An 18,655-nucleotide genomic window follows, 5' to 3' on the forward strand; every position below is an offset into this window, starting at 1 on the left:
AAGAACAAAGAACAAAGAACAGTACAGCACAGGAAACAGGCCTTCGGCCCTCCAAGCCTGTGCCGCTCCTTGGTCCAACTAGACCAATCGTTTGTATCCCTCCATTCCCAGGCTGCTCATGTGACTATCCAGGTAAGTCTTAAACGATGTCAGCGTGCCTGCCTCCACCACCCTACTTGGCAGCGCATTCCAGGCCCCCACCACCCTCTGTGTAAAAAACGTCCCTCTGATGTCTGAGTTATACTTCGCCCCTCTCAGCTTGAGCCCGTGACCCCTCGTGATCGTCACCTCCGACCTGGGAAAAAGCTTCCCACTGTTCACCCTATCTATACCCTTCATAATCTTGTATACCTCTATTAGATCTCCCCTCATTCTCCGTCTTTCCAAGGAGAACAACCCCAGTCTACCCAATCTCTCCTCATAGCTAAGACCCTCCATACCAGGCAACATCCTGGTAAACCTTCTCTGCACTCTCTCCAATGCCTCCACGTCCTTCTGGTAGTGCGGCGACCAGAACTGGACGCAGTACTCCAAATGCGGCCTAACCAGCGTTCTATACAGCTGCATCATCAGACTCCAGCTTTTATACTCTATACCCCGTCCTATAAAGGCAAGCATACCATATGCCTTCTTCACCACCTTCTCCACCTGTGTTGCCACCTTCAAGGATTTGTGGACTTGCACACCTAGGTCCCTCTGTGTTTCTATACTCCTGATGACTCTGCCATTTATTGCATAACTCCTCCCTACATTATTTCTTCCAAAATGCATCACTTCGCATTTATCCGGATTAAATTCCATCTGCCACCTCTCCGCCCAATTTTCCAGCCTATCTATATCCTGCTGTATTGCCCGACAATGCTCTTCGCTATCCGCAATTCCAGCCATCTTTGTGTCATCCGCAAACTTGCTGATTACACCAGTTACACCTTCTTCCAAATCATTTATATATATCACAAATAGCAGAGGTCCCAGTACAGAGCCCTGCGGAACACCACCGGTCACAGACCTCCAGCCGGAAAAAGACCCTTCGACCACTACCCTCTGTCTCCTATGGCCAAGCCAGTTCTCCACCCATCGAGCCACTTCTCCTTGTATCCCATGAGCCTTAACCTTCTTAACCAACCTGCCATGTGGGACTTTGTCAAATGCCTTACTGAAATCCATATAGACGACATCCACGGCCCTTCCTTCATCAACCGTTTTTGTCACTTCCTCAAAAAACTCCACCAAATTTGTAAGGCACGACCTCCCTCTTACAAAACCATGCTGTCTGTCACTAATGAGATTGTTCAGATCTCCCAGACTTCCATCGAGTTCTACTGAGAATTATGCATATGTATGAAGTAGGAGAAGATCCTGTCCTGTCCCAGCCTGTAACAATCAACCTAAAGGTTTGTTGGACATTTTAGCAGTTATTATTTTTTTTAAAAACCCTATTCACTAGTCCTGTATAATGTAAAGGAGGTATATATGTATAAACCTGGGCTGCCACTGGATACTTTCTTGATGATAGGGCACAAAACGCCCTTGACCTACAAGTAGGTTTCTCGCCAGTTCTCTTGCCTAGTGCATGAAATGTTAACATGGAAGAAAGTAATGAAATAAGTGAAACCAGTGCCTGCTATTGGGAAAGAGCATAATGTGAAAATAATTAACTCTGTCCAAGTTATTTTGAGTTAATTTGATTGCAAAGCAGCTATTTATTTCTCAATAGAGGAAATGAGGACTGCTGGAGGCATGGAAGGGTGCAGTTGGAGAGAGAAGGAGGCAGAAGGAAAGGGTGGAAGAGGGAATGGAAACTGCTAGAGGAGGGAAGGAAAGAGTAAGAAGGAAGAGGAAATGGGGAATGGTGGGTGAGGAAGGGATAATTCTGGTCAGGGTGATGGAGTGAGAGGTCATGGTTAGGGGAGAGTAGAGGAAGGGCATTTATTTAGGAGCAGATTTGAATTCTGACACTTCACCAAAAATATTCTATTTGGTTTAAATCTCTGCTTCCGGGCCACTGAAGTTGCTTTCTCTTTTTCAAGGTGAATCTAAACAATCTGATCTCCCAGACTTCCATCGAGTTCTACTGAGAATTATGCATATGTATGAAGTAGGAGAAGATCCTGTCCTGTCCCAGCCTGTAACAATCAACCTAAAGGTTTGTTGGACATTTTAGCAGTTATTATTTTTTTTAAAAACCCTATTCACTAGTCCTGTATAATGTAAAGGAGGTATATATGTATAAAGCATGTTTAGTAAATCCTCAGAGTTTCGAGTTTGGTGTTACCATGTGGAATATTAGTGTGTTGTTACGATTCCAGTGAGAGAACCATAATCCAGCATAACCAAGTGACTCCCAAGGAAGAGATTACCAACAAGATTCCACTTTTTGTCACTTTTACTTCAGCTCAAATCAGAACAAATGCAAATCACACATGGATTAACAGGCAAATTATACTTCCGATAAAAAGGTAAATCTCACTCTTAATATTCGAGGCAACAAAGGTGCATCCTGCATGACCTCAAGCACCTGAATCACTCCCTGCACAAGTGTGGCCCTGTGTAGCTATATAGTTCCACAATGTGTGGTTCTTCATTCACGCAGGGGAGATCAGGATTGCTATCCTTAAACAGTTTTCACCTTCCAGTTTCACAGGTACAATTATCATCAACAGAGCACACTCCTTCAAACCTTCTCCCCCCCCTCATATCGCAACAATCCTGATAGTGTAGCTTTCCAGTGTTTTCAACCATCCAAGGCCCCAGTTCGCAAATCAGAACAGAAAATGCTGGAAAAACTCAGCAGCTCTGGCAGGATCTTTGGAAAGGGAAACAGAGTTAACGTTTCAAGTCCGTATGGCTCTTCTTCAGGATGTGAACCACAATTCAATTTGGAAAACACCCAACTGTTTAGCATCTCCGAGATGTCCGCATAGCTTTCCAGGTTTGAGACGAGTGGTAGGCAACCTGCAGCCCTTGGGCCGCATGTAGCCCCTCGGGATTCTGACAGCGAAACATTCTGTTGAGAAAGTGGGTGCAGAGCTGGGAGATAAAAGAACATGGGGGGAAAAAGTGAGACTGAGAATGGAGCCGGGAAGATAAAAGGGTGTGTGAAAGAGCAAGACTGAGAGTGGAGCAGGGAAGATAAAAGAGTACATGAAAGTCTCGAGAGTGGAGCTGGGGAGATAAAAGGTCGCAGGAAAGATCGAGAGCAAGAGTGAAGTCGGGGAGATAAAAGAACGTAAGAGAGAGTGAGAATCAAGAGAAGAGTCAGGAGGATAAAAGAATGTGAGAAAGACCGAGAACGGAGCTGGGATGATGAAAGGTGTGTGCAAGACCGAGACTGAGCAGAGCTGGGAATAATCTTATTCATGGGGTCATGGTTAGTGCATATGCCCGATTTGAACATTGAATCCCACTGAGATGAAGGAGGGCCACTCACGTGGCCCACTCACTAGCCTAGGTTGCCCATTAGTGTTTTAAACCTTTATAGCCAGCTTACCCAGTACCTCCAAAAGCTCCTGTCTCCTCTTCTGCCGAACAAAAAAAACTGACTTCCTGAGACTGATTTCTCGGTCTCCTTCTGGAGAAGGAGCTCCTATTGCACTGTGTGCATTCTGATTCATTGATTTGCTTCTTTTCATTTCCAGAATTCTCTATCTTCCTCTTTCTGTCTCTCTCTGGTTTCTGTTGTGTCTGCATCTGCATGCTGCCTTCACCCTCCAGCTCCTCTACTTGTAGCTCTCCTTTGTATCTTCTAGCCACTCACGGTGTCGACAACTTCCAGGGCCTGCCCAAAACATCCTGCAAAGGAACATGATTAAAATGCATTTCTTAAAGGCACAGTATCATCACATTAGTTCTTCTCAGTCAATAGATCTTTTAGTTTGTTACTAGCCACATTGAGTCGCCTCAAGTCACTACACAAATTATTGCCACTTAATTGCTCATTGCCTTCATGCATACTTGGAGCATGTATATTTGGAGCATGTAAACATTCAGCATATTAACTACTTTGAGCTCATTCTCTATCTAAGGCAGTTTACATCTTTTAAAGTTCTCACATTTCTGATAGTGTACCTTTATGAACTTGATTTTGCAAGTTTTTTTTCATTCTTAAGATGTGAGTGTCATTGGACCAGTATTTGTTGTTTATCCCTATTTGCCCTGAGAAGGTGGTTTTGAGCTGTCTTCTTGAACTGCTGCCATTCATCTGGTGTTGGCTCCAAAATATTCATCCCAGTGACACCATTCACCTTTCTCCCTGGATAGGTGAAACTATCCCTTATTTCACTTAGACTAATAAACTGTGCCACTTAAGTTTTTGCCCTCGTTTGCATGAAGTCACTTGTTTTAAAATAGTTTAAAAGGCATCCCCGGCTCCTATTTCTCAGGTCTTCTGAATTTCAGATCACATTGAATATTGTCATTATTATTCCCCAAAGGTGAATGGCTTCAATTTCCTTTGTTTCCTGAGACATTTTGACCAGATCAATGTGGTTTGTAGACTGATTGGATTATGAAACAGTTGTGAATCACTTTTACTACATTGGATTTCAAACTGCATAAGTATTTCCAACTTGGATTGGCTGATCTGAAATAGCCATTAAAATTCCTACATATACAGATCTGTATATCCTTCCATAGAGAAAACTCTCTTGCGGCACGGTAGCACAGTGGTTAGCACTGTTGCTTCACAGCTCCAGGGTCCCGGGTTCGATTCCTGGCTCGGGTCACTGTCTGTGTGGAGTTTGCACATTCTCCTCGTGTCTGCGTGGGTTTCCTCCGGGTGCTCCAGTTTCCTCCCACAGGCCAAAGATGTGCGGGTTAGGTTGATTGGCCAGGTTAAAAATTGCCCCTTAGAGTCCTGGGATGCGTAGGTTAGAGGGATTAGCGGGTAAATATGTGGGGGTTGGGCCTGGGTGGGATTGTGGTCGGTGCAGACTCGATGGGCCGAATGGCCTCCTTCTGCACTGTAGGGTTTCTATGATTCTATGATTTTCTTCTGACCTTTTGATCTGTAACATAACCTTGTTATGTCTTTTTCATATTAAGGATGTTTAACTGGAGTTGTCCATGCTGTCTTTTTGTACCTCGCCTTAACTAATCTCCTTAGTGTTAATGGCTTAGAGGTCTACTCCATTTTCTTTCCTGACCATTTTGCTTTCTGTACCCTTGTATATTATGTGTTACCTTTCCCTGGAGCTTGCCATGTAGCTCATTTTTATAATGTCGTAGTTTCCTACTTTCCCAACACATCCAATTCTGATGTCTTATTTCAGCTGCTGCATTATTCCTGTAAATATGTTTTATCAGAGATAAGTTTCCTGGCTTCCATTTTCTATGTTGCTAATGTCTGGTTAAGGCATACCTGAGTTGCTGTGTTCATGCTACCTATCTTCCACTCATGCCTGTGAGCTAAAGCTTAAACATTCAATGGCTAAGTGTTAAACTTCCTGTTTGAATTATCTCTAAGGAAGTGGTGCGTGATATAGCAAATGTATACTGCATGGATATAGGGAAGGAATATCATTGAGGTAGTGGGAAAATTCATTTAATTATTCACACCCACAATTTGAGAGAGATCAAAGTTTTCCAATGCAGGAACTAAAGTAAGCTTCAAAATCTATTTTTGTTTGGTAATGAGTGGCTTTTTATTTGCAGCCCAGTTATATGACACCCAAGTTCCCCATCAATTAGATTAAGTCTCTTTCTGCATGAATCTCTGATAGGACCTGTTGAAAGTGCTGGGATCAGTGGTGTCAATTGAAGAGCGCTCACTCACAGGAATCTGGAATATTAACACACTCAAACGCTGGAAGTGGAAAACAGAACAACAACATGATAGAGGCGAGTTGCTCACATTTACTTATTGTCAAATAATTTGTGAGATTTCCAAAGCAAAGGGTACAATATTCCTGTGAGTAGTGCATTTATTTTGCTTTGGACACCCAATATTCACAATGAAGCATTCTCCAGTCAAGTTATGGTTGCTTGTGCAGGGACATGTTTGGCTTGCTCCTTGCCAGCAAGAATAGTACTTTTACATCTATCTGCAATGTGCTTCTTGTCGTAGCTTTTATCTTTCAATATTTTTTTCTTGCAATTTTCACAGCTGTCTTAGAAATTCTAAGAAATGGTTTTGATTCAAATCTTCAAGCTTCAGCCTTCACACCTAGTTACCTAGCTCAGAGGTGCTGGAACTTATCTTTAAAGAGATAAGTGAATAGAGTGTTAAGCACACTATCTTGTCCAGATTGTCCTCATCCTTCCTTCCTCCTCGACCTTAACGATTAACAATCATCTCTGAATATTTCTCAACTAATGTAAGATCCCTGTGCTACCAATGAGTTGTATTTAATCCAATAGTACTGAAAAGCATTGCTGCCAAAATAGCACTTTATATTTTAATGAGCAAATCCTACAGATGCTGGAAATCTGAAATAAAAACTGAAAATTAAGGAGACCATGCATATAATCAAGGCTGCTCTATCCAGAGACTGAACAATTACAGATTACCTGCCTAGCATCTACCTGGTGATTAACATAATTTAAGGAATGCTAAATTCCTTTATTACTATTTATGAATAAATGGAACAGCGGTGTTTAATATTTACAGCTCCTCCCACCCCCTTTGAATACATGTTCCAATTCGTTGGTGTTGCCTGACTTGTAAATTAACCATCTCTGTTGAGAATCTGTCCGACCTGTGTACTTTTCTGCAGAAAGATTTCAAATCTCCACCCCTGTCAAAATTTGTAACAATTCTACTTTTCTCGCAAACATAATTTTTCACGCCTTTTGCACTTTAGTGCATGTGGAAACAGGAACTAGGTGTGTTGAGGGGGTTTCTGAGTTGCGTATTTGAGTATCTGCACATATCTTTATACATTAAAAATCTTACTACGGTGTGAACTTCCTATGTGCAACTATGTTTTTGTTAGTCTTTTATAACTTTGTAAGAGAGACTGCTTAAAGATTTATGAGTATCTGTTTGAAAACTGTACCAAGTTATATCGCTCTTTCAGTTTTTTAGTAAAGTTTGTCACTTAAACTGCTTCTTGAAAAAGCTTTTGTCCAGCATGTATGGTAACTATAAATCCTAATAGCCAAAGTAATAGAATCATAGAATCCCTACAGTGCAGAAGAGACCATTCAGCCCATCAAGTCTGCACTGACTCTCCTAAAGGGCATCTTACCCAGGCCCTCTCCCCTGCCCTATCCCTGAAACCCTGCACATTTACCAGGTTAATCCATCTACCTATACATCTTGGGACACTAAAGGGCAATTTAGCATGACCAATCCACCTAACCTGCACATCTTTGGACCTGAACATCTTTAATATTTTAAACAAAAAAAAAGTCAAAACTTAAACATTTCAAAACGAAATGTTTGAATTTGTCGATACTGAGGCTTAAATACAATTGGGGAAATTATTCAGTGTTTTCATGCTATACTGAAGATTTTGAAGTTAGAGGGTGGGATTTTCCGTCCCTCCGCCTTGTGTTTTCAGTCAGAGGAGATGGCTCTGAATTTGCCTGTGGCAGGATTTTCCAGTCCCACTGATGTCTATGGGATTTTCCATGACTCACCTGTCCTGCTGCCAGGGAACCCACTGTGTGGGGTTGCCTTTGGCAGGAGCAGAATATCCCGCCAGTGGGAAAGCCTGGAAAATCCCGCCCAGACTCTTTTGCAGTTTGGGAATTTATGAAGTGTTTTCTCGCTAATTAAGTACTCTTGAAACATATTCACTATTGTATTGCGGGAAATGATGGAGCAAATTTGTGCAAAGCAAGATATTACGGAGAGCGTGTTCTGACACTTGTCCTGTGTAGCAACCTGTATCTTCCAAGGCAATTTTCATTTGCTAGTTCTCCTCATCCCACTAACACTTACTTGCTCACTCCTGTCCTGACTGACTTACCCATCCTTCTCCTTCTCTTCAACAAATGTAAAACATATTTTAATATATTGCTTAAAATAATTCAACTGTGAGACACTCCTGTGTCTGTCTCTGTGCCACAGGGAGCAGAGCACATCTATGTTCCTGTCTCTCCCCTTTCGGCGTTTACTGTTCGTATCCTAATCAATTTTTCTCCAGTTCTCAGCATGTGTCTTGTACATTTTGGGCTCAATTTTAATTTCTGGCAGTGCATTGGTTCAGGATGGACAAGGAGTGAGGGGTGGGGAGGAGGAGGTCAAAACTGGCAAAATTGATAGCGTCTCAGGAAACCGACTCCGATCCACAAACTCATCAGAGTGCAGTATTCTGCATCCATCCAACCCTCTCGGAGTGTGAATCACTCAATTAGAAGGATGTTGACATGGGATCTCTACATTAACTTCTGGTCTATGGGTGTTATAGCCTACCTGGAACTTGCCAGTGAAAGACAGTGACAATTGAGAAAAATAAAGCAATCTTGGCGAAATATGGCCAGTCTCTGCTTGTGGTAAACTGTTTACTATGCATACTACAGTACTTGTGCTGAGAGGTTAGCTATACATTTTGGAGGTGTCTTCAAAACGTTGGGGGGATTTTCTGGAGGTATTGATGGGTCTTGCCTGACAGCTGGAAAGCCAGCAAGAGACCCGAGTTATACCTCCCTTGGGCAGGTCTACCAGTATTAAATGTCTCTGAGGCACTTAAGCAGCCAGCGCTGAGCCTTCCCTGGGATCAAGGACCCCAGGTGGAAATTCCACCCCCGAGAGCTGTGGCCAATATCACTGGAAGACGATGGCTGCTGCCAGAATGACAGGCACTGGAGGCTCTGAATCGAGGAGTGATGGTGCCCATGTGTAAGTGAAGATTCACAAAGTGAAGGTCACATCACAAGGGAAGGGTTGTAGGGAGTTTGGGCAGCAAGGGCTGGGGTTGGTTCCCAGCAGGACATGCCCTTCCTTCCCAATGCTGTTTCCCTCGATTGGGCACTGATGAGGTGCACCTCCACTGCACTCCAGGAAACAACCAGCGTCCCCACACGGGTTTGCTTGTAGCAGTCCTTGTGTAGTGACAGGCCTACCTGCTGCTAGTTAATATCAGCGGTGGCGGGCTGAGACTTTTAAGTGGCATTAAATGTCCACTTAAGAGCCTCAATAGGGAGTGTGCGGGACATCTATTCCTGGGCATTCTAGCCTCTGATTTCATTTTGACAGGGGGCTGGGGAAGGTGATGCGGTGCTTGCATGCAACCCCCCTACTTGATAAATGCTCCATCACCTCTAAACGCACCTCAAATGAAAACATAAAATTTGTCATTTGGTGGTTTGCAAGATTAACATGGGAACTGCTTACGTTACCGTGCACTGAACTTCAGAAGAGGATGAGAGTGACCATCAACAGGTTTCTGCTCACAGACCTGTTGCCCCACATGAGGAGATCTGTCGGAAGGTACAGCTTGCAGGAGGCTTCACCTGGAAAATGGATAAACTTCCTCGGCTTATTTTCTGCCTCTGGGCTCGCCTCCATCAGGGCCCTGAAATCAAGTTCAAGTTGGTTTCTTCGAACAATTTGAAGAAAACAGATTATGTGAAGAATGAATCACCAGAGGTGCCCATTATTGTGAACATTACCTAATATTCCACCAGTGTGCACATCTTATAACCACATGCAAAATTCACTCCCTCCCACCAGTCATGCAAACATCCAAGCTTTTCAAACTCTTCCCCCACCGCTCCCCCCCTCACTGGGATCCCCCATTGGAATCTACAAGACAGGGAAGTGGTGCAAAAGAATAATATTTATGTGCTTCAAATGAACAACAGAAACTTAACAAGACAAGATTGTAACATATACACACACACTTCAAGCAATAACACATCTTACCTCTTGCTGTTTTTAACACGTCTACCTCTGTGGTTTTAACAGAGTTAGAGACAGGCTGCTCAGATCCTGGCTCTGACTTTTGAGATACTCTTAGCTGATGTCTTATAGCTTTGGAACCCAAGAGTGCCCTGCCAAAGACTGTTCCACCTGCACCTGCATTGGGGCATGGGGCGGTGTGTCCGGTCCTGACTGAGGGGGTGAGTTAATGGACAGTGGATGAAAAGTGGAAATACTATAAGCAAACCTCCATGTCCCCTTGCCCCATCTTAATTTTGCCGGACAAACTGTACCGTAGGAGGGTAATGAATGGCCAAAACTGGGATATCTTCCATGGTATTTAAGGTGACATTGAGTGTGCAGCTCATTGTTCAAGGCTTTCATGCACTTGTGTGGTTTCCACATTTGATTCTGCCACTCTCTCTTTTTCAATTGAAGAACGTATTATCTGAAAGGTCTGAGACATCATGTCGCTTGTGCTTGAGACAAACTTTGTCAATCCTTCTGTAGTCATGCACTAAGAATGCCTGCCAGTGCATCACAAATTCTCAACCATTGCTCCAGAAGTGTTCTGTTTGCCAATGCTGTTGCCCCTGCACCCCACCACTCTTCGGAGTACAGTATCTGTATCCAGCTGAGCAGAGCTTGGAAAATCCTGCACCCTTCAACTGTCCCTGATTCCTTTACTCAGGGTGAAGCGTGAATCAGCATGTAAAAACCCAGTTATCTCTCTAACTTATTCTACTTAAGTGTGAGAATCTGAGTTGGTCCAGGATCTGCATATGTTGAGGGATGCAGCACTCTCAAAGGGAATGAGCTCTCAGGGAGGTCAAAGTCATCCTCGACCACTTTCTGCTGGACAGGTGAAGACCCTGTGAGAAATGAAAGACATGAATGAGCACTTTCAAGATGAGAATGTGTGAAAAACTTCAAACAATCTTGTTTCAGTTACTGTTGACATCAAGTCAATATGCTGTGAGTGTTGTATGCCATGTGACTGATAATTATTTCGTCACCAGGTAGCCCGTCTCCACATCTCTGATGGCCAGGCACATTGAGACTCAGCTGGTCTCCAGCAGCTTCTCCTCGGCAGGTTTTACTTGAGATATCTGTAGAAGGCCACATCCTCCAGTTCTCTGCCTCTCCCTGATTTATTATTGTCACATGTATTACCATACAGTGAAAAGTATTGTTTCTTGCGCGCTATACAGACAAAACATTCCGTTCATAGAGAAGGAAACGAGAGAGTGCAGAATGTAGTCTTAGTCATAGCTAGGGTGTAGAGAAAGATCAACTTAATGCAAGGTAAGTCCATTCAAAAGTCTAACAGCAGCAGGGAAGAAGCTGTTCTTGAGTTGGTTGGTACATGACCTCAGACTTTTGTATCTTTTTCCCGAAGGAAGAAGGTGGAAGAGAGAATATCCGGGGTGCGTGGGGTCCTTAATTATGCTGGGCTGATTTGCCGTGGCAGCAGGAAGTGTAGACAGAGTTAATGGATGGGAGGCTGGTTTGCGTGATGGATTGGGTTACATTCACGACCTTTTGTAGTTCCTTGCGGTCTTGGGCAGAGCAGGAGCCGTACCAAGCTGTGATACAGCCAGAAAGAATGCTTTCTATGGTGCTTCTGTAAAAAACTCTCCTGTCCACGGAGGGGAAGACACCAGTGAGTGAGAATAATGGGACCCAATGGATGGAGAGTGTTTTGGTGAGGGTAGCTATGGGGGTTAGGAATAACATTGCAAAAGGAATGAGGGTGAATTTGAGTGGTGAATAGTTAGTTAGGGAAGTGACAAAGTGCCAGAGAGAGGGTGGGTGCACCTTACAAGGTGGTATGAGCAGTGATGTAGGCTTGAGAAGGCACAGTGAAAAATACATCAGAAAGTACGGCAATATGCAATTACTATCACCTTTCCTGCCCTGCCCAAGGACATTGAATTGGTTTCCTGCACTGGATTGAGGAACATGACAACATTTTTCTGCACTAGGCTTCTTCTTCCTGTCTCTGGAAAACAGCATCTCCCTCTGTCCATGAAATCAGCTGTGGCCTTTTCCCAGGATGACTCCCTTGCATTGGTAGTTTTTCTCTTCATGGTAAGTCCAACTATTTCAACTGCAAGTTTGGAGTTTCCCTTCAAATACTGCAGTTAAATCCTGCAAGCCATCATCAAGCCTGCTGATGCTAATTGGACAAGAAATTCAGAAATAAAATTATAATGAGATAGCGGAGTTAAAAGGCCACTGACAGACTCGCTGCACTTGCGGATTTTCTGCGCCACATCGGACCATTGTAAAAGTGAGTTTGACCAGGGAAAGTGACAAGAATGACACAACAAAGCTGAGTGTGGGCTCAAGGAGTTTCTGATGCTGCACTGGAGGCCTGCATGCAGGTATTAGAGAGCAGGAGAAAATTAATATGTGCAGGGGTCCAAGAGACCCTCCAGACAAATCTTGTAAAGGCACTGGGAGCAGATAGCTAATATGGTCAATGTAATCAACCTGACTTCATATACCACCATCTCGTAACCACCAATAATCTCTGTCAATTGTGACTCGAGACAAAAACACTCATAGCTTCACCTCACCGTCATACACTTAACACTGCCGTAAACCTCAAAGCCGCATCTCATACCTTGTTCATATGCAGCTAAATTCAACCATGACAACCATATCACCCAAACACACTCACTCAGAGTTCTCTCTTTCTTGCAGCACAGGGGAGGTAGAGGCATTGTGGTACTGTCACTAGAGTAGTAATCCAGAGACTCTGGGTAATGCTCTGAGGAAATGGGTTCGAATCCCACCTTGACAGATGGTGAAATTCTAATCCAATAAAAATCTGGAATTAAAGGGCTAATGATGACAATAAAACCATTGGAAATTGTCAAAAAAAAACCCATCTGGTTCACTAATGTCCTTTAGAGAAGGAAATTTGCTGGCATTATCTGGTCTGGCCAACATATAACTTCAGATCCACAACAATGTGGTTGATTTTAAATGTCCTCTGAAAGTTGAAGGGCAATAAATGCTGGCTCATCCAGTGATGCCCACATCCCATGAATGCGTAAAGAAAAAGGTGGCACATACCCTGAGGCAATGGCACCTAATCTCTGGGGGTCAGAACAACTATATGCCCTTGAATGGAGGAGATGGTTCTCCCCTTCATTGGAACAACTATGAGTGAGACTGTGCCAGCAGAGCTGAAACCATTAAGAAGACTGCTGCTCGTACATAATTCTCCTCACTTCCCAGTTTCCCTTTAATCACCATGTCTTCTGTGTAAGCCTGCATTATTTGCTTTCCATCCCTCCCCTCACCACAGCCCACCTCTGTATCTTTCTCCATTCAGACACCCCAATCCTGCATCCTGACACAGGCAGTGATGAAAGAGCAAGAGATGGAAGAATGGAAAGATGGTGATGGAGAAGAAACCCCATCATTTGATCTCACTGCAGCTACCAGCTCAGCTACTGATATCATGTGCGTTTTAGTGGAAAGCTTAGAGGTGAAATCTGTATGTGGCTGGACACTGGTCACAAGTGGACCACATTTAGAGCTGGAGACAAGTACCGTACCGGAAGGAGAGGTTGTACATGTTCTGCATTAGAGGACTCGGGTGAGGACTTTGGGGCAGTTAGAGAAGAAGCTGATGGGTGAAACTCTTGATGCATCGGCCGGCCTGCCAGAAGGCCTGCAGTCAATGTCATGGAGCATGGAGGAGTCTGGAACCAAGTTGAACAGGACTTTGCACAGACCTTGGAACCCATCCAAGTGGAAGTAGTGGCCAACTCCATAAGACTTTCAGATTCAGCTGCAATTGAATATCTGATGGTAAACAATTCAGCTTCCAGTGCAACACAAGGGAAAATCAGCCAAAATCTGAATGCTGGTTTGGAAGCACAGGCTGAGGTCATGCAAGCTCAGCTCAAGCTCAGACTGCTGCCATCATAGCACTGGATACCAGTGCTCACAAGGGCTTGTAGCATCCCTCAGCCATCTGGCAATCTATCCCACAACATATTGCTAGGGTTGTTGAAGAGTGCCATTGGTAGGTGGCAGTAACTCAATAGTTCATGGCCACGGTTGCCTTTACAACCACTGGCAAAGCTGTTCTCTCCCTGCTCTAATGGCAGTACCATCGAAGGATCATAGTGATGTTCCAGCAAAGAAGGACGCCATTCAGCCCATCTAATTAATTCTACATATGTCTACATTTTGTGCATGGGCCTGCTGTCTCCTCTCAAGATGACAGCATTTGTCCTCCCACCAGTGCCAGTCAGTGGATAGCCTTTTTCACCCACTAGCCACCCTTTGATTCTTGGTGGCTTGGCACTGTGTCTGTTAGAAACCAGCCCAGACTGTTGCTGCTCGTGCCGAGATGTTGCAGAATGATGCCGGGCCTATTGGGGCCAGAACTGCTCATGTTTGTCCTCTAAGGCCATCTGCTACCTCCTGAATTGAAAGTCAGCAGCCTTCTACCAGCCATGCCGCGACCAAGAGGGTAGCACTGCATAGGAGCAGCAGGAAAGGAACAGGTAAGTGGACAGTGTGCATGAAGGAAGACACAAGGTTGATTAGTTGACAACTCTATGCAATGGTTTGATTTATAAACCTGAGGGAATGGTTTATATTTTAGCATTGTGGTCAAGAAGATGATGGTCAGTAATGACACTCTAAGATAAGGTATGACACTGTTAGTGAATGGGGAATTGGGATTGTGTTCACCGATGCCACAGCCAAATGAATCAATCGTGGACAGCCAGAAAGGGGTTATCTTGGCTTCCTCCTTGTCTTCCTCAACTGGTCACTGTATAGCTGATGACAAGGACCAAGTCAACATAATGGCGAGGTTATGCAGGATGTGAATCTTGTCCCGCACTCTGCTGAGTACTGCAGGTCTTCTGCAGAATGTCCCAGACAGCACAAGCGTTATTTAAGCTCCCCAATTCTCTGCTCAAACACATTTTACTAAGTGTGGCTTTCGTGACTGTATATGCATATGTGAACTGTGCTTGGGTATCATCAGCCCAATTGTCAGCGGATAGCCTTTATCACCCACTAGCCACCCTCTGATTTTTGGTGGTGGCTGGGCAGTGTGCCGCAGCATGTGTCAGGCACTTACCAGCACACATCAGCTGGACTTCAACGGACGGGAATCCTTCTATTCATGGTAAAGCTCAAGAGTTTGCCCACAGAGCAAGGCACATTCAGTCAGTGGCACCATGGGGAAGCCTGCAATCCAGTGTAGCCATGTTCATACTCTGCCTGTTTCTCTCTCAAATGTATTCAGCTCTCTCGGAATATAGAGCCTCAGTAACCTCCCTCTTGCAACAGTAAATAGTGAACTGAAGCAACTCCAACTTGGAAGGCATCAGGCACGTAAAAGTTCATGGCCACAGTTGTCTTTACAACCACTGGCTAAGCTGTTCTCACCCCACTCTGATGGCAGTACCATCAATGGGTCATAGTGCTATTCCAGCCCAGGAGGAGGCCATTCAGCCCATCTAGTTAATGCTCCATGTGTCTACATTCTGTAGACATGCATTTAAATGACAGCAAGACTGGCCATTCACACGTTGTGCTTCTGTGCCCTGTCATGACTCAAAACGATCGAGAGCTGATGGTGGCAACACATACCCTTTTCATTGAGAAACCTCTGCAGTAAAAGATCCATGGACCTTGCAGCCAGCAATTGCAGATGACTTTGTGTGTAAAGTCACATGTTGCTTCATACGAGAAGTGGGCTGGCCTGTTTACACAAAGGGAAAATCCTGGGGAAATCTGAAATGTAAATAGAAAATGCTGGAAGCCCTCAGGTCAGGCAGCACCTATGGAGTGGGAATCCAAGTTAATGTTTCAGATCACGCACTGATCTTTCGCCAGAACTGGCAAAAGTAGGAGATATAACAGACTTTTTTGTGGAAGCATAGAAGTCATTACATTCAATTGTTAGATAACTGATTCCTAATTCTGTCCTCTTTTATAGATACTAAAAGATGGCTAACTGAAGACTTCACTGTCACTATTCAACCCAAGGAAATTAGAACTTTCTTTGTACATTTTAAACAGTAAGAAAACTATGAAGAAAATGTGAAGTCTGGAAAACTTCACACTGGCTTTTGTGTCAAGTCGCAACTTGTTTTCATTACTGGCTGGAAGAAAAACAATTGGATAGTATTTCTGCTTAAGTTGGAAGAAAATACTTTTTCGCTGCAGATGAGGGCAAAGGGGATGTGAATAACAAACAAATTTTAAAATAAAACCCCTGTTGTCTGTGAATGAGAATGAAAGAAAATGCATCAGAATGAAACACACTTTACCGGCTTTATCCAAAAGTTTGAAAATTGTATTACTGACCAAATTAATTTAACCTTAAAAAAATTAACGTTTACTTGTCTGGAGTTTCTGGAAATTTCCTGTTGAGAGTGAAACTGGAATATCAGAAGCTGATACTGGAACACCAGTCTCCTAATGTTTGTGAGTTTTACAAAGTTGCAGAGATGCCCCAGCCCATGTTTGATATTATAAAACAAAGTTGCAATAATTTTTGAAGAATCCTCTAGCTCATGATTCACATGTCAGCGAAAATAATTTTTTTGTATATAATTTCTCATTTCTATGCTAAATACTGGATCCTAATCAACATCTTTGCCCCTATGGAGAGAAACCGAGTTAACGTTTCAGGTCAATGACTGTTCAACAGGTGGAGGTCTTCCAGCGTAGTGGGTAACGTTGCGAGTTCAAGTCCCACCCCAGGACTTGATGGCCAAGGAAGGTGCATTTACTCTGAGTGTCAACCTGCAAATCTTTCCAAACACACCAATAACCAGCAGTAAGAGCGGGAGAGACTCCTGCTTGATGTGGAGTGGCACCCTGTCAAGCTATGAGCCTCTGGTGACAGACTAGTGACCTGTTCCGGGAATTGCTAGCTATGGAAACAGATGAAAGTCTGCCTTAGTGCATCACTAAGAGAATTGGAACTCTTCAGTTGAAGAGATTCTGATGAAGGATCGTTGACCTGAAACTTTTAACTCGTTCTACAGAAGCTGCCTGACCTGCTGAGTATTTCCAGTATTTTCAGTTTTTATTTCACACTTGGAACATCTGCTTTTTTTTTTGTCCTCTGTTGCCTTTTGGACACATTTTGTTAAAACTTTGGTTCCTGACTAATCTGCATAGTCCTTTCCCCTATGTCCTATATTTTCGATTGGTTTTATTGTGGGTGTGACCATCTAATGCTATTATTGACCTTTTGCTGTAATATTGAGGACATTGAGTGTACATACTCAACTCATTGTTAATGAGTTTTATTAATATATTCCTATTTATAACATCTCATCTATTTGAATCTGAATTCTATTTTTAAGTGGCACACATTCTTCAAGTGTTCACTAAAGTACATGGCTGTTCAATCTTGACTGTGCTACCTGTGGGTTAGAAAACTGGAGTGACATAGATAGAATTGTCCAACAACTAGCCTTCTCACCCTTTCTGCCAGTTTGACCCAGTAAGTAGCAGTTAGATTTTGGAATGTTTTGATCATTTTTCCACAGGTGATTTAGATGTGTTTGAATGGAACTTTTTAAGTTAAGATGTGCTTGTACAATCAGTTGCTGCCACTGAAACAAAGAGGAGGTGATAAATTTATAAGCCAGGCACTGGAGATTTACAGAAGGTAATTTATTATCTTGTATCACATTTCTCCAAGCATCCAAACCCATTAGCATTGGAATAACCTTGGCCCAGCATTCGATGCTGCTGTCCAGGGAGATGGGATGGGCACAGTGTGGAGGAGAGGGTGGGAGGTGGTTTTATTAACAGGCCTCTGGCCAATTGCAAAATAGGGTGAGTGTCAGATGGACAGCCCTTGACCTCATGTGGGCAAAAAGAAAAAAGGAACTTGCACATTATGAACTTGGCGATAGAAGCTCAGGAGCTATCCAAGTTTCAGATATCTGACTAGGCACGGACAAGATTAAACTCTGATTAGGTTGGCCAGGATGCATGATGTAAGGTCACTATGTTTCATAATTTTGCTGCAAGAAATACTGCAGAATCATCATGATGTGAAAATTATAAGTCTTTCTCTGTTCAGTTAACAATTGTAAATTAAACCACTTGAGAGTTTCCATTTGACCTCATTATTATCATGTGAATTGATGCGTCTTTTGAAAGATTGACAAAACTTAGTGATGCTTAAGAGGGCATATAAAAAACAAGGGGATTGAATTTTAAAATATTGCATCCATTTTTGTAGTCTTAAAACAAGATTAATAATGTATTAACTAGGGCAGAGACCTGTGCCTAGTCTGATTGCTAAATTTGTTCGGGCCTTTTTTTTAGGCAGCCATAGGCCATCTCCTGATATGAATGCAGGCCGCATTTCAATATTGAAATTAAGTTCTCCCTCTCATTTCAAACAGCAGAATGTGTTGCAATGGGACCTTCCTTGCTTTTGCTTTTGGTTTTTCAAGTGACCCCTAGAAGCAGCTCAATCACCCCCCCCCCGGCCCCAACCTCTCCTGAAAATGTGGAAAACCTATCTGATTTGCTAGAGTTGGAAGGAGCAAGACTTATCTTTCCAGCTGCACAACTGGACACTGTCAACCTCTGGGGGATTGTTGCCCCTCACCCCTCAATAAGACCCCCCCTCTCCAGCCACACAAGATGTATCTCTAGGCCGTGACCTGGGACAAAATTGGTAAGGCCCCAAAAGGGAGGCTACATTGGGGCTCCTAATTGTGGCTCACCACCTGAGTTATTATCTGAGACCCAAAGATAAATTTTCTTTAGTTCCCAGCCCTCTCTGCTCCAGTGCAATGTCTTTGTGCAGACTAAATCTCTTCTAGA

General features: G+C 43.5%; 1 protein-coding gene across 1 annotated transcript in view; it reads left to right on the forward strand.

Annotated features, from left to right (window-relative positions):
• man2b2 (mannosidase, alpha, class 2B, member 2) overlaps positions 1 to 17,934 on the forward strand; it is a 63,663-nt gene extending 45,729 nt beyond the window's left edge. Inside the window, exons 17-19 of the mRNA XM_078210291.1 lie at positions 2,031 to 2,146; positions 5,721 to 5,838; positions 15,792 to 17,934. Of these exons, the coding sequence (XP_078066417.1) occupies positions 2,031 to 2,146; positions 5,721 to 5,838; positions 15,792 to 15,877 (320 nt within the window). The 3' untranslated portion in view covers positions 15,878 to 17,934. The remainder of the gene's footprint in view (positions 1 to 2,030; positions 2,147 to 5,720; positions 5,839 to 15,791) is intronic.
• Positions 17,935 to 18,655: the final 721 nt, after the last annotated feature.

The sequence above is a fragment of the Mustelus asterias genome, chromosome 1 (genome assembly GCF_964213995.1).
Source record: "Mustelus asterias chromosome 1, sMusAst1.hap1.1, whole genome shotgun sequence".
Taxonomy (NCBI): Eukaryota; Metazoa; Chordata; class Chondrichthyes; order Carcharhiniformes; family Triakidae; genus Mustelus; species Mustelus asterias.